Source organism: Octodon degus, unplaced genomic scaffold, assembly GCF_000260255.1.
Source record: "Octodon degus isolate 3935 unplaced genomic scaffold, OctDeg1.0 scaffold00092, whole genome shotgun sequence".
NCBI classification, from domain to species: Eukaryota; Metazoa; Chordata; class Mammalia; order Rodentia; family Octodontidae; genus Octodon; species Octodon degus.
This window is the reverse complement of record NW_004524668.1, coordinates 9107830-9129986: the sequence shown is the minus strand read 5'-3', so window position 1 is coordinate 9129986 and position 22157 is coordinate 9107830. Positions and strand designations below refer to the sequence as shown.

General features: G+C 43.3%; 1 protein-coding gene across 7 annotated transcripts in view; it reads left to right on the top strand.

The window, feature by feature from the left end:
* LOC101583286 (protein DDI1 homolog 2) overlaps window positions 1-15285 on the top strand; it is a 48817-nt gene extending 33532 nt beyond the window's left edge. Inside the window, exons 7-10 of one of the 7 annotated variants that reach the window (XM_023722478.1) lie at window positions 2202-2305; window positions 4555-4744; window positions 5782-5784; window positions 12007-12097. In XM_023722478.1, coding sequence (XP_023578246.1) covers window positions 2202-2305; window positions 4555-4744; window positions 5782-5784; window positions 12007-12017 — 308 coding nt within the window. In that variant the 3' untranslated portion in view covers window positions 12018-12097. Of the gene's footprint in view, window positions 1-2201; window positions 2306-4554; window positions 4757-5781; window positions 5785-7512; window positions 7576-12004 lie in introns of those variants that run through there. The other 6 variants (XM_023722472.1, XM_023722475.1, XM_023722477.1 and 3 more) reach the window with 6 other exon arrangements.
* The last annotated feature ends 6872 nt before the right edge of the window (window positions 15286-22157 follow it).

Genomic DNA, 22157 nt, shown 5'->3' with positions numbered 1-22157 from the left:
AAAAAAAAAAAAAAAAAAAAAAAAAAGAAATGCAACCTAACTCTCCACTATATATAAATACTTGATAAATGTGGAAATTTCCCTTGCCTCATTAATTGGGCACATAACAAAATCACTGGTAGATTAGCAGTGACTGAGTATCTACTAATATTAAGTGTTGCTAGGAAGGTGAACAGTGGAAATGGGGATAGTGCTGGGAACAGCGTGAAGAGTTCAGCGTCACCTGCAGAGTCGAGCGTAATTTCCCCTGGAGCCCTGTGATTCCGTCTCCTGCAGAGAAACTGGTACACACAGGTGAATGCACTAGAGTATTTATGTCCCCATTGCTTGTGTCAGCAACTAGACGTCACCAAGGAGGGCAGTGACCATACATGGTGGTGGATCAGGTGTGTGGTGCTGACAGGGCGACTTAAAGTGAGAGGAGGAGAAGTCAGGTCCAGCTCCTGGGATGTATCTCAGAGTACGCGTTGACTGAGGCACATGAGTTCCTAATCACAACATAAAAAGTATATTGTTTATATCTGTGTAGAACTGGCAAAAAATAAAGTCCTTGGAATGATTAACACAAAATCTAGGGGCCTGGGGAGATAGCTCAGTAGACTAAGCACGTGCCTGGCAAGCTCAGGGTCCTGAGTTCAATCCCCAGTGCTGGAAAAAAAAAAAAAACACACAAAAAACAAACAAACAAAAAAAAATCTAGGCTGGTTGGGAGAGTCAGGGAGGCAGTAATTTCACATGAGGATAAATGGGATAAAGAAGACTTTGGTTTTTTAACCCCTACGGTACTTGGAAATGAACCCAGGGCCATTGCACTGATTTACATCCCCAACCCTTTTAGATTTTCAGTCAGTGTCTGTTTGAGTTACTGGGTTGTGCAGGTTGGGCTCAAACTTGCAAACTCCCTGCCTCAGCCTCCAGAGAGCTGTAATTAGATGTATGGGTCACTTTGCCTAGCTTGTTCTTTTTCTTTTTTTTTCTTTTCTTTTCTTTTCTTTTTTTTTTTTTTTTTGGTGGAACCAGGGATTGAACTCAGGCCCTTGCACTTGCCAGGCAAGCACGTATTCTACTGAGCCATTTCCCCAGCCCCCTCCATTAGTTTTTTGTTTCGTTTTAGTTTTGTATTTTTGAGACAAGGTCATACATACACTTGGAGCTAATCTTGAACTCACTATGTAGCCCAAGCTGTCCTCAAATACTCAGGGATCCTCTTGCCTCAGCCTCCCACGTACTGGGATTACAGGCATGTGACACACACCTAATAGTTTTCTCTCTTCCTACTTCCCTCCCTCCCTTCCTTTCTTTTGTACCAAGAATCAAACACAGGACTTCACACTTTGCCAGACAGGCGCTGCACCACTGAGCTATAGCCGTGGCCCGTTTTCTGTTTAACCTGGGTGTTTTATTTTGCTCTCTTCTATAGGTACATCTCACACACTCTTCTGCTTGCTGTCTGGTAACACCAGAAGAGTATGTGACAAAAGAGGCAAGGCAGGAGGCTTCTGGTTGCCCCTCATTTAGCAAGTAGGAACTTTATTATAGCAGGCAATAATACACTGAACACTTGGTTTTGTTTTGTTGAGACAGTCCCTCACTGTGCAGTTCAAGCTATCCTTCAAATCAATATGTAGCACAGGTTGGTCTTGAACTCTGGCTGTGATCCTCCTGCCTTGGCCTCCTGACTTGAATTTCTTTCTTCCTTTTTTTTTTGTTTTTGTTTTTCTTTTTGGCAGAACCAGGGATTGAACTCAGGCCCTTGCGCTTGCCAGGCAAGTGCTTATTCTACTGAGCCATCTCCCTGGCTTGCCCTCCTGAGTTTCAGGTTTACAGGCATATACCACCACATACCAGCAATAAGCCACACTTTTAATATAGGTTAATTAAAATTTAAAATGGTGAAAGTGTATGGATTGTGATTTCCTTTTCGAAAATCCTTAAGTGTCAGGACACAAGACATTGGCTTTACTGTTGTTCTCAGTCCCTTAACGCCCACCTTCCTCTCGCCGCACACCTCTGCTTCTGGCATGCCATGGTAAGCCAGGTGTTCTGGAGGGTGGTTCTGCCAGACCCGCTTTGTGAGCTGGGGCTTTTGTTAGCTTTCAGTCTGCTTCCTGGCTTTACTAAATTTTGATTCAGAGCTGTACATGACTAGAACTCAGGGCTTCCGAGCAGGTGTGAGTAACCACTTCTCTTCGTGGCTTTAGCTCAGGTTCAGATCGAAGGTGACTTCCTGGCGTGTTCCTTCTCTATTCTCGAGGAGCAGCCCATGGACATGCTTCTGGGGCTGGACATGCTGAAACGGCACCAGGTAACTGGAAGCTTCTCTTTTATTTATTTTTCTTGCCTCTGCCTTTTCCATATTACAGGATTATTACCACATGACCACATCGTTGCTGTTTTGTTACCTATCCTGGGAAACACGAGACCTTTCAAACATAGAAACTTGCTTAGCTCATTATGTTGCCACTGGATGGTGGAAAGCAGTGGTGGGACCTTAGAAGTAGAGCCTTTGTGCAGTCTCTGGGAGTCTCCTAAATCTTACTGTCTGATTTGACCTTATGTAATAACTGGCTGTTTGGTTCCTTTGTGGTTTTGTGTGTGTGTGTGTGTGTGTGCGTGTGTGTGTGTGTGTGTGGAACCGGGGATTGAACTCAGGCCCTTGCACTTGCCAGGCAAGTGCTTATTCTACTGAGCCATCTCCCTGGCACCCCCTTGTGTAATTTTAATAAGCTCTTTTTTTTTTTTTTTTTTTTTTTTTTTTAATATTCAGGCAGATCTTGAACTTATTCCCTCTTTACTAGGAAAGAAAAAAAGCTAACTCCCTACATCACATATAAACCTTTAGTAACAAAGTTCTTCCCAAGTTCTGTGCATAACTGAAATTCCAGCTGAGGTATAGTCACTGGGTAAGCGCCAACCAGCACACATACTTCTGTGGGCTTGAGCTCTTGGGGGGGAACCTTAGAGAATAATGTGCATTGTACCTGTTCAGCATTCTACATGGAGGGCGTGGGTGCCTGGTCCTATAAATCTAATTTAGTGCCTTCATCATCTTTTTTTCTTTGTGGTACTAGAGATCGAACTCGTACTTGCCAGGAAAGTGCTTATGCTGATAAACTATGTTCCGAGCCCCTAATTTAGTAACTTGTCACTCTTTCCCTATATTTTACTTTTAGTATTCACCAGCAGTCTCCATTTTTATTTTTATTTTTATTTTTTTTTTGCAGAATCAGGGATTGAACTCAGGCCCTTGTGCTTGCCAGGCAAGTGCAATCACAATCTATACACTTTCGCCATTTTAAATTTTCAATTAACCTTTGTTAAAAGAGTGGTTTATTGCTGGTTGTGGTGGCACATGCCTGTGACCCTGACACTCAGAAGGCCAGGGCAAGAGGATCACAGCCAGAGTTCAAGGCCAGCCTGTGCTACATAGTGAGCTGTCTCCCAGCCCCAGTCTCCACTGTTATAGATAAATTATACATGTGTGCAACTGTGTTTTGTTTTATGTACGTTACTGGGGGTTGAATCCAGAGGGGTCTCCACTGACCTACATCCCCAGCCTTTTTAAAAATTTTTTTGTTTTGTTTGGGTTTTTTTGTTTTGTTTTGAAACAGTGCCTCACTAAGTTGCTCAGGCTGCCTCTAATCTGAGATCCTTCTGCCTCAGTGTCCTGAATATGGGGTTGCAGTCATGTGCCACCATGCCCAACTGTGTCCTATACTAAGTAGATATAAAAATACACAGGGAAGAATGGCATACAGAGGAAAGAAAGGATACTTTGTAGAGGTTGCCTTGTACATTTTCATTTTTGAGACCATTACTTTATAGTCTAATCTGTCTTTTTTTTCCTCCATAATTTTTAAGCTGTCTTTTATAAGATAAGCAAAAAGAGCAAATGCAAGGCTATAGTTTTTTTAAAAATGAAAGGATGGGGCTGGGGAGATGGCTAAGTAGAAATAAGCACTTCCCTGGCAAGCGCAAGGGCCTGAGTTCAATTCCCGGTTCCGCCCAAATAAATAAGAATACTAAGCTGGGATGGTGGTCAGTGCCAGTAATCTCAGCATTCAGGCAGCTAAGGCACGAGGATTGCTGCAAAAGTTCAAGGCCAGCCTGAACTACATAACCCTGTCTACTGAATTAATTCTTTCTAAACTGGGTGCACTAGTATCCATCTGGCCCCAACTATGTAGAATAAGGACACAGAGGGTAGATAGCCTGAGCCCAGAAGTTTAAGGCCAGTCTAGGCTGTAGTGTTAGTAATGACTCATCTGAAAACTCAGGCAGGGAGGAACCCTAAAATAATGGGCAGTATCACCCATTAAGTGTAAATTCATTTAAATAATGTTTGTCTTGTTTTTTGCTAAACCCTCTCTCCCTCTTGGTGTAGCTCGTTGTAAATGGGGTTTTAATTTTTCTGCATGACATTTTTATCTTTTGGGGTGAGTTACTCGGAATTGAACTTGGGACCTTGCACTTGCCAGGCAGGCAGTTGGGCCACTGAGGTATATCTTTGGCTTTATCTGCTATCTTTTTTTTCATTGGTTTCTTCCTCCCAAGTGTTCCATTGATCTCAAGAAAAATGTCCTGGTGATCGGCACCACAGGCTCGCAGACAACCTTCCTTCCTGAGGGAGAGCTGCCAGAGTGTGCCCGCCTGGCATATGGCGCTGGGCGAGAAGATTTGCGGCCAGAGGAGATTGCAGACCAAGAGTTGGCAGAAGCCATTCAGAAATCAGCAGAGGATGCAGGTATTGGAACGGGTGAGCTCTTGGATAACACTTACAGAGAGGGTAAGACTTCCCGGCTGAGGCTGGCTCGTTGGCCAGCACTGCAATGCTCTCTGGCTGCTTTCCTGCCTTCCCTTCACGTATTACAGTAAAGAAGAACTTGGTTTCAGCAGATTGAGAAACAAGCCATTGCTGTACGTAAGGTAGACTGGGAGGCGTTCGCTGCTGTACCTCAGGCTGGTCTTCCTAAATTCATTGGAAGCACTCCCAGCAAGCAGAGAAGCCAGCACGTAGAATCATAATTGAGTGGTAATTAAGATGCGCTGTTTATGCTTTTACTGAGATCACTGATGTGTCAGCGGCAGGCTACAGGAGGGACACTACTAGGATCAAGGAGAAGCCGCACATTGGCGTGATGGCCTATTTCAATACAAAGAGCCAGTTTTCTGGGTAAAACGGAGCAGCACAGCTTTACTCCAGTCCCCCACCTGTTATAGAACAATGACTGGGATATATTTTGTAGAAGCTTGAAAAAAATTTTTTTGTTTATTTATTTATTTATTTATTTTTAAGAATTACCTTTTAAGCTGGAGTTATCTTAAAGTCTTGAGCCACAGTTACCCATCAGTATGATGTCATACATTTCTAGTACAGTAAAATGTATTGGTTGGATGTTCAGGGAATAGTTTTCTTCTAATAACAGAAGAGGTAAAAAGGAGCCATGTTTGCCACTTCTTTTCCCCGAGCTCTACAGAAGCCAGAGCCTTCACACTGAGCTGTAGCTCCAGTCCCTTTTCTTTGTAATTTTGAAGCAGGGCCTCACAAAGTCACTAGCCGGTCCAGGTTGGCTTTGTGCTTGTGATCTCCCTGTCTCAGCCTCCCACAATATTGGGATTAGGGGCATTTGCCACCTGGCTGTTGCCATGCGTTACTTGAGAACATTCCAGCTTCCAGCCTTGAGTCTAAAATGGGCCTGGGTAGCAGATGCACTTGCCCAAGCTGGCCTTGCTCAGAATCTAAAAGGTCTGCCATGTTTTAGCCCAGTCAGTGTTGCAGAGAAAGTGCGGTTTTGCATTGGAGGTGGAGCTCTGCGTTCACCCCCACCCCCACCACCAAGTGGAGTTTTGGTTGTAACTTATGTAACTTGAAGGAAGAGGAGAATTTTAATCTTCTCAACAAGGTAAGCATGAGTAAATTTGACCTACCTACTTAATTTAGGGTAATTTGTCAGCTTAGTCATACTACATGTTAATATGAAGATAAATTACCATTTCCAGGGGCCAGGAGATGGCTCAGTAGAATAAGCGCTCCCCTGGCAAGCACAAGGGCCTGAATTCAATCCCCGGTTCTGTAAGCAAAACAAAACAAAAACCATTTCCGGAATTTCTTTTCTTTCCCTCCACTGTATTCATCTGTTATTAGAGAAACATTAGCTGATGACAGTTGTTTTCTCTAACCTCCTAGTAAGTTACCTTTGGTGAATACCTTATTTTAATAGGAACGTTGGAAGATTATAATAAAATACATACCACAGATATTTTCAGTATCAGTTTTTTGGGTTTTGGGTTTTTTGGGTTGTTTTGTTTATTTTTTGTTTTTGGTACCAAAAAACCGACTAAGGACTTTGCAATTGCGAGGCAAGCACTTGTGCCACTGAGCTATACCCCCAGCTCTTTTAAAAGATAAAAAGGAGTTTCTTTTTGTCCATGTAACCTTCTATTAACTGTGAAAATAGTTCTGCAAAATAAGGTCCAGTTTGGAAAATCTAATAACTTCCCAAATCCAAACTGTGGACATAATAAGTGTAGGTGTTTTGTGAAAAGCTGTGCTTTGATAGATACTTTCCATCAAAGAATATTTATACTTTCTGTCACTTGGAAAATAATTTACCAGGAGTGTTGGTACATACCTGTTGTAATCCCAATGTTCTTGAGGCTGAGACGGGGATCACAAGTTTGAGCCTAGGGCAGGTCATTTATCAGCCAAAGGGATCCTGTATCAAAAAAGTGCTAGAAATACATGCAGTTCAGTTCAAGGGCTCTGGGTGCCATCCCCTATCTGACCCTCTTCTCCCACCCTCCCCCCAAAAAAAGAAAAAGAACTTTGAGTTAGAGCCACGTTTGTTATTTTAAGACTGACTAAAGGGGCCAAGGAGATAGCTCAGTGGAATAAGTGCTTAGCCCTGGCAAGCATAAGGGCCTGAGTTCAATCCCCAGTTCCACAAAAAAAAAAAAAAAAAAGACTGACTAAAGGTAAAGAAGGGAAGTCATAATGAAATTTAACTACATTTTTTCTAGAAATGAATCTCACCTGAGAAATGTATTAAATGGTTATATATATTGACTCACTTTTATACCATAATATACTATCATCTGATTTTATCTGATCTACTTTCTTCACCAACATGTTTGCTCATAAATTCTGAGTGTGGATGTATAAAATTAATTGATTTCTAAATTCATTTAAAAATCTGTTTAGCCCTGGGCATGGTAGCATGTGCCTGTCATCCCAGTGCTTGGGAGACTGAGGCAGGAAGCCAGCCTAAGCTACATAACGAGACCCTGTCTCAAAAAGTGAAAAAATACTTTGAAGTTGACAAATTGTTTTATGTGTTGTGGGAGAATTGACATAACCAACTCTTGGAGGTCCAAGCTACAGAAATATTCTCCAACTTTGAGCCTGCCAGTTCCTGATTTCAAAGATGCCAAAGGAGTGGAGACTATACCTTGCATGCTGTGTGGTTTGCTTTGTTAACCCAAGTTTGCTTGTCTGTTTCCTAATCCAAACAGAGCGTCAGAAGCCATGATGCATGTAGTGTGTGTGTGCTGCAGCTGGAGTGGGCCCCAGACCAGGTATTTATAGCCACCACATTACGCCTTCCACGTAGCTGTCTGTGCTCTCAGAGCCTCTGTCTCTAGCAGTTTGGAAGTTAGCTTCTGCCATCAACTATCTCATCCTGTCTAATCATGGTTACAACCAGCCTGTAGTATTTACCTTTGTGTGTATGTTGGCATACAAACACGCGTAAATAGAAATTTCTGTTTGAAATTTTATCAGTTATTAGGACATTTCAGAGGAGGAAAAAACTCAGTGAGGAGTGTCCGTCACAGCACCCATAACTCCTGGCCTTTGGGAATATCAAGTCAAGGATGCTGGCTTCGCAGCACTTTGCCTGTGTACTTACGGTTCTCCTACATCCCTTTCCTCTGAAGCTCTTTTCCCCTCCTACTTCACATCACTGCCTTGAGTTCCAGAAGGGGAGAAACTCATTCTGTTCAGGAAGAAATGGAAGCTTGAGTCAGATGACTTGTCCAGAGTCAGGCGAGTCGGAACATAAACAGGTCGTACACCTTATCCCTGCAACAAGAATGAGAGTGTGCCTTTCCCTGTGCCCTGGCCTGACAGCCTCCCCATTCCGCTTCCATTTCCCTGTGCTGTAAACAAGATCACTGTCAGCCCGCATATACTGGCTGACACAGCACAGCGAGGAAGTTTCTTTCACAAAATTAGGGCTTTGTAAGGATTTTTTTGCCTGGTTGTAATTGAATTCATAGCATTTTGTCCTCCTTGCCCTCATCCTCAAAACCTCCACCTACCCCTCCCTTTTCTGCCTTTCTCCTTTTCTCCCTCCTCCTCTTTTCCCCTTGTAAGCCAGTTTAATTATTCCTAATACCAAGTTATTTTCATTCTATTCTCCTGAGCGTCCTAGTGTACTAACCCAGTCCTATACGACAGTTAGGACTTAGACTAATGAAAGTAACCAAAGCAGGTGCAAGAGGCCACATGCTGCTCTCATAGTGTATACAAAATCTATGGCGGATGTGTTGGCCTTCACCTTGGTGACAGTGTATAAATGGTATACCAGTGACAAATGGCCTTCATCATACCTTCCGTGTCTCATGTCTCATGACAGTGCAGTTTTCTGTTAGCACTTGATCAGAATTGAACATCTTTCACAGTCAGCCTAATGATTAGATTGATAAATAAAAAATGCTCTTTTCCTGTTTACTGCTAAACTATAAAGTAAGATTGTTTTGTAAGAAGTCAAGGGGCTGGTGAGATGGCTCAGTGGTCTAAAGCACCTACTTAGAACAAGCTTAGCAAAGCACAGGGACCGTGGTTCACTCCCCCAGCACCACATGCCAGCCAGCCCAGCCCCCTGGTGGGCTGAGCTGGCCACACACACACACACACAAATAAAAATTTAAAAAAAAAAAGTCAATAACTTCCTGACACAATGCTTCATCTTCTTGTGCTGTTAACCAGTGTTTGATTAGAATGATTTAAAGCTGGTCGCGTGTTGGATGTTAACATTGAGCCCAGAGCAAGCATTTGGATTGTATCTAACGAGGCAACGTTGTGGCCAAGGTTGACTATAAATTATAATATGTGCTTTTGGTCAATTTTTAAATTGTTCACTATCAAAGGGAGAATTGGAACTGAAGTTTAGGGTTCAAGCCTGCCATCACATGTGAGGCTCATTAATTGCAATGACTCTTAAGCAGTCATCGCTGCCAGAGACTGAAGCTGGAGGATTGTTGTGAGTGTGAGGCCAGCCTGAGTTCAGGGCCAGCCTGAACTACGTACAAGGCCCAGTCTCCAACAACACCACTGCTTGTTGAAAAACTATTGTGATTTCCTTCCACTATTTACTTTATTATTCTTCTGTGCTTAAACTGCTTAAATGTTCTTAATTGTACTAAATGTGGTATTGTACTAGAGTTGTAATATTTAGTGGGGTGTTGACTGGGATCTAATGTCTTTTTATTTTATTGAGAAACAAATAGCAATGAGACAGTTTCAAAACCGATTAATGTGATAGTTTCAGTAATACATTGCATATTGGGGTTTTTTGGTTATTTTATTTTATTGAGAGACAAATATCAATGAGACAGTTTCAAAACTGATTAATAGGACAGTTTCAGTGATAAGTACATTGTGCATTGTTATCTTCTTAGTGGTTATCCATAGTACACGATGCAGACAGAATATCCTGTCCAAACACTATTAGTACAAATCTTTCTTCTCATTGAATTAAGTGAAAGTAGCTGTATATCTATCCTAACTATTCTGCATATATAGATACAAAATGATCCTTCCTTTGTATCCCCTTTTTTGTTTAGTCCTGTCAGAAATGGGTATTCCATTGGCATCTAAATACTATAGGTGCATGAATTCAGCAAAACAATCCAACACAGTCCAGCGGTCCACAATTTCAGTGGGTTATCCGAAGAAGTTGATGACCTGAGCCTTTCACAGTCAGCATATTAATATGGCTTTACTTTATATACCTCATTTTTATACTTTTCTGCTGGATGGTTAAGACCAAGATAAAGCAAGACCTGTATAACTACGTTGTATGTTGTTGTCTTCGTAGTGGTTATTTGGCTCAGGCTTCCTTAAGGGTGGGTCTGTAAGGCAGGTAGAGCTGGGGATCAAACCATGGTATCCTGCGCCTGACTGCATTTGCATGAGGCAAGTGCTTAACTGAGCTAACTGGCAGCCCCCCCCCCATCTAATCTCTTTGATCTTAATTAAGCCTTATGTTTTTCTGGAAGTCTGCAAGGATTATGCAAATTCTTATTTCTCCTTACACTTCCTTTTTTTTTTTTATAATTTTATTGAGAAATAACAATGAGACAGTTTCAAACCAAATTGGTAGGACAGTTTCAATAATTAACACATTGCATACATTCTTCCTAAGTGGTTAATTGCTGTACAAGATGCGGACGTGATATCCCATTTACAAACACAATTAGAACAAATCCCTCTATTCATTAAGAGACTGTAACTATATATCTATCCTAACCATTTTGAATACATAGATACAAAATGGACATTCATCTGTATCCCCTTTTTTGTCAAGTTCCGTTATTTGAATATTATAGGTATGTAAACTCGGCAAAATATTCTAAAAGAGTCCAGTAGCCCATAATAGTATTGGGTCTTCCGCTTGACTGGCAACGTCAGAAATTGTTGACCTGAGTCCCCTACAGCTCAATATAACAGCCATAACAGCATGGCTTTGCTTCTTATATTTTGTTTTTATACTTTTCTGCGGGATGGTTAAGACCAACATAAAGCAGGACCTGTGCAACAAGAGTTGTAGCTTTTGAGTCTGATAAGGTCAGTGAAATCCCCTCAGGATTTATCCTGAGACCCTGTACCTCAGATTGTAGAACCTTTGTCAGTGTCAGCCATGTGGATGAGTCACGGCCATTGCTTGGCCAATGTGCTCTCTGTGAAAGCCTGAGAGAATGTTTTCTCTCCAAGTGACTTTCCTTAGGCACACTCTACATCATCGCTCTCTTTCCTCCTTGGCCCCATTCTCCTTATACTTTCTACTCTGTCCCAAGTATACCTGCTATTGTGCTTCTTATTTCTGTGTTCAGTGTTCACAGCTGAAACATGAAACATGTATTGGCGTGGAAATTACCATGTCACAAGGATTCTCAAGAACGCTTGTGATGTGCTTAAGAATCACTTGGGGGTGCTAGGCATGGTGGCACTGGCCCCACCCCCGGGCACTCTGAGCTGGGGGACAGAGTCCAAGTGTGGTGTTGCATTCCTATAATCCCAGCACTGGCAAGGCTGAAAACAGGAGGATCACCACGAGTCCGATATGCGTAGTGAGACCCTGTACAACATACACGAGAGGAGGGAAAAATAATCACTTGAGTTCATTGAACGTGCATACTCCTTCTTTTACTTACGTATGGCATCGTAGAGCCTGTATATTTAACAAGCATCCAGGCAATTGTAGGACAAGTGGTGGGAAAATACACTTGAGGAAACGCCTAGAGCTTTAGACTCACTGGAGGTAAAGATGTATAAGTGTGCTACAGCCTGCTGAGTACTGGTCTGGCGTTATGTAAGCACATACTGAACTGCAGTAAGCATGTGCTGTCAGAACATTACTGCTGGGCTGGTTAGATGGCTTGGTGGTCTAAAGCACCTACTTAGAACAAGCTTAGCAAAGCACAGGAACCAAGGTTCAATCCCCCAGCACCACATGCCAGCCAGCCCCGCCCCCTGGTGGGCTGAGCTGGCCACACACACACATAAATAAATAAAATTTAAAAAAAAAAAAAAAGAACGTTACTGCCTCTTATTCTGATTTTGTGATGTTAAATTGCTTAATGCATTGAGAAAGATTCTTAGTTTTTAAAATCATGTGTAAGGGAAACCAGAGTTAAAGGACTTGTAGATTAATTCTACCCTGGTAATTGAATGGCCCTTGTTACCTGCCAATTAATTGTTTTGCTTTCCCTTTTGTGACAGAGAAAAGCGGTAAAGAATCTACCTCACTGGGAATGTCATCATTACCGACTTCAGATGGACTTACCCACCCAGCCCATTCTTCAGGACCAAGTCCTGGGATGGGTGACCCTCCGAGTCTTGCTCGCTCTGCCTCTGCTTCAGTCTGCCCTTTCAAGCCCAGTGACCCAGACAGCATTGAACCGGAAGCTGTGGAGGCGTCAAAGACTTCATCTGAAATCCGGATGAGCTCAAAAAAGAAAGAACTTCTACAAGAGCTTTCTGATCATGCTTTCTCAGCAGACCAGCGTTCAGCGATGCCTTTGCATAATTCATCTAAAGAAGCAGTCATTAGAGATAATCTGGAGAAATGTGCTGAAGGAAGCACCCAGGGCCTCAAACTTTATCTCCATACAAGACAAGAAGCTAGTTTATCTGTCACAACTACTAGGATGCATGAACCACTGATGCTTATAGACAAAAAGGGTTGCCACCCAGAAAATCAGAACCTGCATCAGCTCAATGGCCTTCAGCAGCACACAGAACCAGGGAATAAACAACAGGAGGTCCAGCAGGATGCTCCACATGACCAAGGACATCTTTGTGACCTGAGGGACCTTCCACTTCCTAAAGAAGAGGAACAGGAGCAACAGAAAGGTATTGATTTGGAAGCTCTGATCACAGGAGATAGGCTGCAGCAGAACATGGATCCAAGCACGGAGAAAAGCTTTCTATCTTCAGGGTACTTTGGCTGCTCAAGTTCAGAAATGCTCATGGAAATAGATTTGGCTGAACAAACCCTAGTCACCGTGCTTAATTCAGCAGGCAGGCAGAATGCCAATGTCAAGAACACTGGTGTATCTAGTCTCATTTCAGATAATCCCTTGATGGAAGTAGAAACATCAAAATATAATCCTTCATCTGAAAGTGGGAATAATTCTACTCCCCCCCAGGCTTTACAGCCCCCAGAAAGTAATGTTGAAATGTCTGGAACAAATAATGAATGTGGCAAAAATCTACCCTCTCAGAATCTATGTGGCAGTTGTAAGCCCTCTGTGGATTCAACAGAAGAATCTTGTTCGTCTGTAACAGCAGCCTTGAAAGAACTTCATGAACTTTTGATCAGTAGTAGTAAGCCCACTTCAGAAAATACATCTGAAGTTACCTGTCAGTCAGAAACAGTACCCAAGGGCCAAACGGGTATTCAAGGCCTTTCAGAACGGTGGGCTCAGAATGAGAATCTGCCCCACAGAGATCCGTGTCCAGAAGTCTCCTGCCATCAGGCTGGATGTGTATCAGTGAAGACCGAAAACTTAGGCGCTGCACCTGGCCCTGGAATGGAAGATAAGGAAAATACTAGCTTCCAAGGTCCAGGTAGTGGTCTGTCAGCTGACAAGGAAGGTGTCCTCAAGTCTAGAGAGTCAGTAAGTGAAAGCAGTTCTGTCACTGTAACCTCAGCTAAATCATCTAATCAGTTACACTGCACCTTAGGTGTAGAAATTTCACCCAGTCTCGCAGCCAGTGAGGAGGATGCCCTCAATCAGACTTCTGAGCACACTGAGTCTTTGCCATCTAATTTCATACTGGTTAAAGACTTGGGTCCTGGCATACAGAATCCAATAATAGACAGGCCCGAAATCAGAGAAAATGCCTGTCCTGGCCCTGCAAGGCCATTTCTTGAGCTGGAGCCGCCGAGCAGCCATCCACCATCAAGTCCTTCCCGCCTGCCACCCTTAGTGTTTCCTGCCACAGATATTGACCGGATTCTTCGGGCCGGCTTTACTTTGCAGGAAGCTCTTGGGGCTTTGCATCGTGTTGGTGGAAATGCAGACCTTGCACTTCTTGTTTTGCTAGCAAAGAACATTGTAGTTCCCACATAACTATGGGAAAGTGGGCTAGACCGTACTCCATTCCCTTTATTAAAAAAAAAAAAAAAAAAAAGCACTCTCTACACACACATACATACCACATAGACAGTATATGTAGAAACCTGCAAGCAGAATGTTGAGCCAGATTGTTTTTAAAGATTTTTTTTTTTTTTTTTTGCCAAAGTAATTTATGATCTCTTGTCTGATGAATTTGTCTATCCTATTTGTTAAATTTTGGGCCTTTAAAAATGTATTGGCAGTATGTGCATATGAAAGCTTTTTATTCTCATTAAGGTGATGTATTCTGGAATAAAATGGATGGTCTTGTGTATAGTGTAACATTTTAGAATGAGAGTGAATGCTTTAAAAAGCAGAGGCCATGAAAAATCCCCCCACCCATGCAACGAGAAACATTAGCTTCCCATTTGTTCTGCTATAGGCAGGGTATGGCTTGTTGATGCATCAATTTAGAAACTTTTGACCATACTGCTTGGTTTTTGGAGTTCTACACAGTGGCTGTGTATTATTCATTCATCAGTTATAACAGAAAATTGAGGAATAATATACACTAGAGTGGTATGCTTTTATTTGTGCTCAGGATTTGACATTTTAATAGGGTGAGTGGGGGGCTGCTTTGTGCATCACAAGCTGCCGCATGCATGGGTTGATTGCCAGATGTCTTTGTTACATTGAGTGGGATAGCTTAGAATTAACATTAGAGTGAAACATGGTGCTACCCAGACTTTAAAAGGAAAGGGATAGGAAGCCCCAGTCCTGATGGCATCTGCAGCAGTCAAGGACTGTGCAAGAACAGTGGCTTCAATAAACACTGGAATTCACGAAAGATTGAGTTTACTAGCATCTCGCTGATTAACACCTCAACCCTCGTGATTAAGGATGAACTCATGTTTAGTTAAATGGGTTGGTTGCCAGTAGTTTATTTCCTTTTCAACCTCATGTACTAGAAAGTTCTTCCAGAGCTCTGTTTGTGCTGTAATCTGAGTGAAATAGGAAGTGTGATAGTCTTGTCACTAGTTCATCTTGGTGCTTGGAATGGTCAATTTGGTGTCACTCATGGCTGTGAGAATAGTGGTTTTTGACTCAAGTGGCCTTGGTAATGTTTTCCATCCCTTTGTTTTCTCAGGAGTTTCTTTTTTAAGCAAGATTCCTGTTTGTGTTTACCATGTCAAATTAGAGTGGGGCAAAATATTTAGATGTATTTATCGTGGCCTTTCTTTTATATAAGGACTAGCCCTTGGAAGTCGTCGTCCTGTGGGCCCCACTGTGCAATAATCCTACTGGATAGGTCTTCGATGATTGTTTCCTAGGAAATCAACTGTTCTTTTAGGCATCTAGTGGGAAGCTGAAATCTTAATTTTTTTTTAAGAAATTTGAAAGCCAGGCATGATGGTGCATACCAGTAATCCCAGCCCTCAGAAGGTTAAGGCAGGAGGATTATAAGTTTGAGACCAGCTTGGGCTACATAATGAGATCCTATCTCAAGAAAGAATAAAAATTAACATTTCTTAAAAATGAATTTTTGAGAATGATTACTTCTGATTCCATGTTATAAAGTTTGTAACATGTTTGAAACAGCTGTTGCAAAAGTGATTTCTGAACTTGAGTTAGATGATTTTTTTTCTGAAATCTCCTTAAAAGCTTTTTCTTTCCATCGAAATTTAAATCACTGAGCACAACTGAAACAGGCTCATCTCAGGAGTTTTTGAAACTTTCTACTCTAGCAGCAGTTAGAGGCACTTCTCTTTTCCTTTTCCCGTCTCTTTTTTTCTTTGTTGCTTGTGTGTGTACACTTTGAGACTTAGTGACCTGGTGCAGGTCATTGAGATTCATCATGATCTTTCTGAAGTTAGGAAACGGTTGACAGGAGGACTTGTAGTTCACGGCTTTCCAGCGTGCTCTAGAACAACAGTTGAACCTGGCTGTTTTTAAATGGACAGGCAGCCACATGTTGTAGACTCTTGCTTGCCCTACACCAAAGATGTAAGATGCACTAGGAAACCACTACAGGATTTCTGTCAACCAACTCTCAGAGCTGTGATTGTAATTAAGTAGTTGGTGCTATGATCAAGACAAAATCCAGCACAGCACAGTGGGGGCCTGTATTCGCTTTGTGACTGGTGATTTGAGTGTAATTAGGGTTATAAATCTGTAGGGCACAGGGTGGGGTGGGTATGGGAACTTACTGGTGACTGCAGACTCCTCCCCAAAGGCCTGTTGGTTGAAAGTGGCCACACAGCTCTGTGCTAGCAGACCAGCCTTCAGCATGCCGCTCAGAAGCTAGCCGCCAGCTTTTTATTCTGTTGAGGTTTGGGAAGCCATCCCAGGTGGAGTATGTGTGTCAGTCTGGAAAAGACTTCATTGCAGTAGTGTTTATGTATCTGTATATTTATTTTTAGGAGGAAATCAAATAGGCTTATAGTTGTGTAGGTATTCTTGTTAGGAATACTTTCAATGAGCTTAACCCACTTGCCAAATCATCCTTGTTCCTTTTGGTCTTGCTTGCTTTTGATTTTTAAAATTGCCACTTTCTGTCCATCATATGAAAATAAAATTGTTGACATTGTTAGGATTTTGAATGATTGTTTTAATTTGGAAGTTGTAGACCACAAAGGGTGTTACGGAACATTACATTGGTGAGCCTCCATTATCAGTTTTTATTCAAGCTATAAAAACTTCTAAAAAATAAACATCAAGTCATTGTGAACTCTTTGCCAGCAGAACTGATAATAGCCATAACAAGCACTGGCCCGCTCCTTTGCCATAACTGGTCACGGGCAGTCCTGTGGTCAGTACTTCCATCGTAGGGTGGTCTCTGCATACTCACCAAAGAGAAGAGGGTTTCTTGTCAGACTTGTATTGTGCCCCTAGGTCGTTCTTGTGTAGACTGACGTGCTTGCTAACCAGCTATACCCAGGCTGTAGATTTTGCTTTTCAGCACATAAGCAGTACGTCCAGCTCTGCCTATTGAGGCCTCCAGACAGCTGGGAGCCTTCGTGCCACAGTGTGGGGCTTAGCTGTTAATGAATAGAAGGAACCAGTTGCTTGGTGAAGGAAGTTGGGTAGATAGCGGATATTAGAACCCTTCTGTCTTGCAGGCTACGTGTCCCAGAGCTCCTTGACTCCATACGCTGAAGGGAGGCACGGCCCCATGAGCTTCATCCCCAAAGTATTTCTCTAGCAAGAGGGATAAAACACAAGACTGTGTCATTGATTTCACAATGCCCATTTAATGTGGAATCTGCCTCTTTTTCCCTGTCACAGCTATCTCTAATGAAAGCCATAAAAATTGTTGGTGTGACTTTTCAGCTCTTATCTATAAATACCTGTATGAGCGATCATGTACATAGGGTGATTGACATATCTTAATTTTACATAGATTAAAACAAGCAATATTTATATCTACGGACGTAGTTTTCACTTATGGTGGCTTTTATCCCACCATGTATATAATAAACTGCCTTGCACGTAACTAGCCAGGAGTCACAGAGCCTTCGGACGCCTTGCCCCCTGCTGGCCACCTGTGGTGAGGCTGCATAGGAAGGTTGAGTTGCTGTGTATTTCACAGTTCCTGTTGCTGGCAACACGTCCTAGAGAAGCCAGCCAGGGCCCAGGATGAGCTCGGAGGCACAGCGCATGCTTAGGGTGTGAGGCCCGACTTTGATCCCTAGCACCAAACAAGATGGATACTTAATAAATACAACATGCTCACTGGATTGTGTTCTCTCTTGCACTCACCCAAAGGCCCAATTTTTCATTTGAATTTGATTTGGTGTAGTCCTTGGCTGAACTAAGAAAGTTCAGTTCATGGGCGTTTCCCTTCATAGAAAATGTTACTTGTGTTACAAGTTCCATGAGGCAAAAATAGCCCTGCCCCAAGAGTGAGCTGACAGTCACGTGATAAATGTTACTCAGAGCCTGTCCTTTGGGAATGTCAAAGCATGGCTCAGGTTTTGTACTTGCTGCAGCCTAGGTAGGTGTTAGGAATTCACTGGATAGAGAGCTTTGGCCCGAACCTCTGCTCTTTTGTTTTGTGCCTTAGTTTATCTGAATAGCAGAGGCATCAGATGGTGGGGAGTGGAGGCAGGTGGATCGGGAGGTTTGCAAGTAGCCCTCCTGGTGACGAGGCCCGCTGTCACTGAGTGATCCCCGTTTCTCTACGCTGTCCCTGGGTTTCCCCAGATGAGAAGGTTGCTGTGTGGGCTTTTGCACCTGGCAGGCCAAAAGGTGGCTCTCTAGATGTTTGTTGTGTTCTTTGTCACTCAGTTGTCTGGTGAGTAAGGAAGAGAAGTGAGAAATTCTCTTCTTACATATTTAAAAGGAAGTTAACTACTTCCTTTGGGACTATGCAGTGTGAGTCTGAGGCAGGACCTTGTCAGGTAGCACGAGTAGGCCTCAGATTTATGGGCATCCTTGTGCCTGCCTCCCGAGTCCTGGTGTTACAGGTGTGTGCCACTATGCCTAGTTTTTTGTGTGTCTTTGACACTGTGTAGTTAAGGCTGATCTTGAACTCAGAATCTCTGCCTCAGCCTCCTAAGTGCTGGAATTACAGAAGGGCACCACCATACCTAGCTTGCTGTATGAAGTTTTGCACGAAAGTCTGTTGTTCCAGGGCTGAGGAAGTAGCTCAGTAGAGTGGGCATTTGCCTGGCAAGCGCAAGGGCCTGAGTTCAATCCTCTGTTACACACACACACACACACACACACACACACAAATATGTTCCTTTTTCATCTGCTCATAAAATACTGAGTGTCCATTTGCCAGAGACTGATGAACGCTGGGGTCTCAGGTGACGACTGCTACTTCAAATGCAAGATTTATTTTTGCTTATGTTTCTTGGGTTTTGTTTTTTCTCTCCCAGAACAAGGCCTTCTTCTCCAGAATGATCTCTTCCGGCCCCAGGCTTCCACATAGCAGGGATTACAGATGTGCCACCTCACGGTTAGCATGCTTTGCTTTTGAAGTCATTCAACTTACATGGTTCTAGTTTAGAGCCAGTTGGGAAGAGTCAAACCCACAGTAGAATCTGATGCTGGGAACTAATGTTTTTGCCCAGTACTGTGGATTGAATCCAGGCCTCTGCATACTAGGCAAGTGCTGTGACATGTCCTTAGCTCTGGAATTATGGGGGCCTGCCCCCTAGCTCAGTTCTTTAAGTGGCTGCTTCAATCAAGCAGTCAGGCTCAGGTTGCTGTGGTTCGATCCCCACAACTCAAGCCAGCCAAACCTGCCCTGAAGGCGTTCGGAGCAAAAAAAAAAAAAAAATCCTTTTTAATGCCAGGTGTGGTAGTGTCTGCCTGTAATTCCACCACTCAGGAGGCTGAGGCAAAAAGATCAATAGTTTGAGGCCAGCCTTGCCTACATAGTGAGGCCCTGTCTAAATTATTTTTTATATTTTAAAAAGCAGAATCAAGCCAACAAAAATTGTAACATTTGGCAGAAAAACCTGAAGAGATCAGATACTGAGAAATCAATTTATATTACTGGTAGGAGGGAAAGGATAGGGCAAGATAGTCCAGGGGATGGGATGGGTGACAACCAGCCTTGCGGCAGGACCCTGCTGTAAGGGGTAGAGATGGCTCTACCTTCTCGCTAAGTGAGGCAGCTCGGGAACTCGAGCCATGTGGGCCGACGGGCCAGAGCCCAGGCTTCTGCAGGATGTGCTATTTTAAAGCAGCTGAGTGCAGCATATGAAAACAAGCATCTAGAGCAGGAAATGTAGCCAGCCTGCTCTGGACTGGGTAGTGAGCAGGATGGATTTCCAAAAGAATTCAGGCTCTACTGGGTGGCAGCAGGAAGACTTCATCCTAGGGATGTTCTTTCACCTATTAAAACTCGCAGGCTGTGTTAGAATCTGAAGCAAGGAGCAACATTTCCGAGTCTTGGCTCTTAGTGTCGAGTTTCACAATTCACTGCTGTCGGTGACAGCTGGTCATAGACCACAGGGCTGTAAAGGGGAGGGCTCAGCTGAGAGGTAGGTCACCACCTTAAGGGAAGAGATTGGCCAAGAAAATGGCACAAGGGCATAGGGGTGAGAGGCTGTTACTTTACCTAAAATACTAAAACAACAAATGAAGTGAGAGAACATAACATTGGGGCCACTCGTACAAAACTACATTGCTCTATGCCATAAAATGTTCATTACCTAATTGGGTCAGGTTGAGGCATTATTTTTCCTAGTAAATTTTGTCAGATAGGAAATGATGACTGTCTTACCTGCAGCCTTGAGTGAGTGGGCCTGTGACCTAAGGAAGGGCAGATCAGTTTGTTTCCAGAGTGCTTGGCCAGGCTCCGTTCTTTTTTTTGTCTTTGCTTTTTTCCTTTTTTTTTTTTTTTTTGTGGCTGTACCAGGGATTAAACTCAGGACCTTGCGCTTGCCAGGCAGGTACTTAAGCCACTGAGCTATATCCCTGGCTATCCGTTCTCCTTCTTTGAAATCCCACAGGATTTCTGAGTTTAACGCCACCCATCTGAAACCTTGCTATTTGGAGGTTTAGATTTCTGGTCTTCAGTGTCCTGATCACCCTTTAGAAACAGCCCTGGTGATAGAAGGATCCCACATCCTGGCTAATTTTTTTTTTTTTTTTTTTTCCCACCACATGCAACAACCAAAATTGTGGTTTTATTCTAAATCTCATGTTCATGGTAAGTTGGGCTAATGGCCTTTGCACTCCCAAGATTTGTTTACCACTTTTCTAGCCCTATTTGGCAAATTGTTGTACTAGAAACCCTTCTTTTTTTTTTTTCTGTACTACAAGATTTTCTTTAACCTTTGAGACTACTGCATCTTAGGAAATGAACTAGGCTGGCTGGCAAAGCAGGCTTGCCAGGAGCTCAGCCACTCCCAAATGCTTTGGTTTTGAGAGTTGGGAAAACTCTGAGAACTTAAGGGAACCAAACTCAGGAATCCCAAAGGTGGTTGCATTGTGCGTTAGTTTAGGGGCTGAACATAAGATCTGTGCACAAGTGGGTGAATCCAATGCCTTTGAGTGTGAATTTCTGTCATCCTGAAAATGTTAAGTCAGCCCTAGGTAATCGAACACTTTATTTTCTTTTTTAATAGGAACTTTCTGAAGAAAAAACTGGTGTGTAAAACATTTGATATTTAAGACAATAAAGTTTTTACCATAAGAATTGTGTTTGATCATTTTCTTTTTAAATCCAGGTGACTTCACTTCTGTGGTTGTCTGTGTCCAACCGGAGAAGACTGAGCAGATGACAGCCATGGGACTGACTTCTAGGTTGCAGGAGGACAAGTGGGCGTCTTACAACTGCTGTGCGGCTAGTGCGCAGCAAGTGACCTGCAGTGGTTGAGACTGTGTCCTCTAGGGCCAGGCTGCGTGGCTACAGATCCCCTTTGCCACTTACTAACCTATGTGACTGGGTAAAGAAGCCTTCCCATGCCTCTGTTTCCTCTTCTGTAACATGAGAACTACTAGGGGAAATTGTAGAGATTAAATAAGTTCAAACGTGCCTAATACAGCATGCCTGGTAGATGTGAACAAGTGTTCAGAGCCCTGCTTCCGGGGCCAGAGGATGCTAAAAGGCCTTTCCAGAAGGTGAGAAACTCAGCAAAACCTCATGGCCCACATGTGTAGCCCCAGCACCTGGGAGGCTAAGGCAGAAGGATCCAGGAGTGAGCCCTGTGCCTGGACAGCTTAGCCACTGAGCAAAACTATCAAAAAATTATTTGAAGGGGCTAGGGAGATAGCTCAGTGGCATACCACCTGCCTGGCAAGCACAAGGCATTGAGTTTGATTCCCAGTACCAAAAAAAAAAAAAAAAAAAAAAATTACTTAAAAGGCGCTGAGGATGTAGCTCAATGCAAACGCCCCAGGTTCAATCCTCATTAGTGCATAACCACAGAGGATGAGGGGAAGGAGTCTGTCCTGTAAGTCATTCAGCATCCTCAGCTACCAGGATCTGCCCTCTTCAGTATATGGCTTCTGAGATTTCCTTGGACATCAGCACCGGCTGGCATCCCAGGGAAAGACAGGCTGTGCATGTGGGTCCCAGCCTGGTGTGCACTGGCAGGAGCTGTCACCTGGCTGTGCCATACTGCAGGAGACAGAGAGTATAGCCTACTCAGGAAGACTACGAGTAGTTTGGTGGTCAGGTAGCAGGCCTTTATTGTCCCCTCGTAGACCCCCACATGCCCTTCCTCCAAAGGAGGTGGCCCTTGGGGCTGGAGGGATGGCTCAGTGGTCTAAAGCACCTACTTGAAACAAGCTTGGCAAAGCACAGGGACCGCGGTTCGATCCCCAGCACCACATGCCAGCCAGACCCGCCC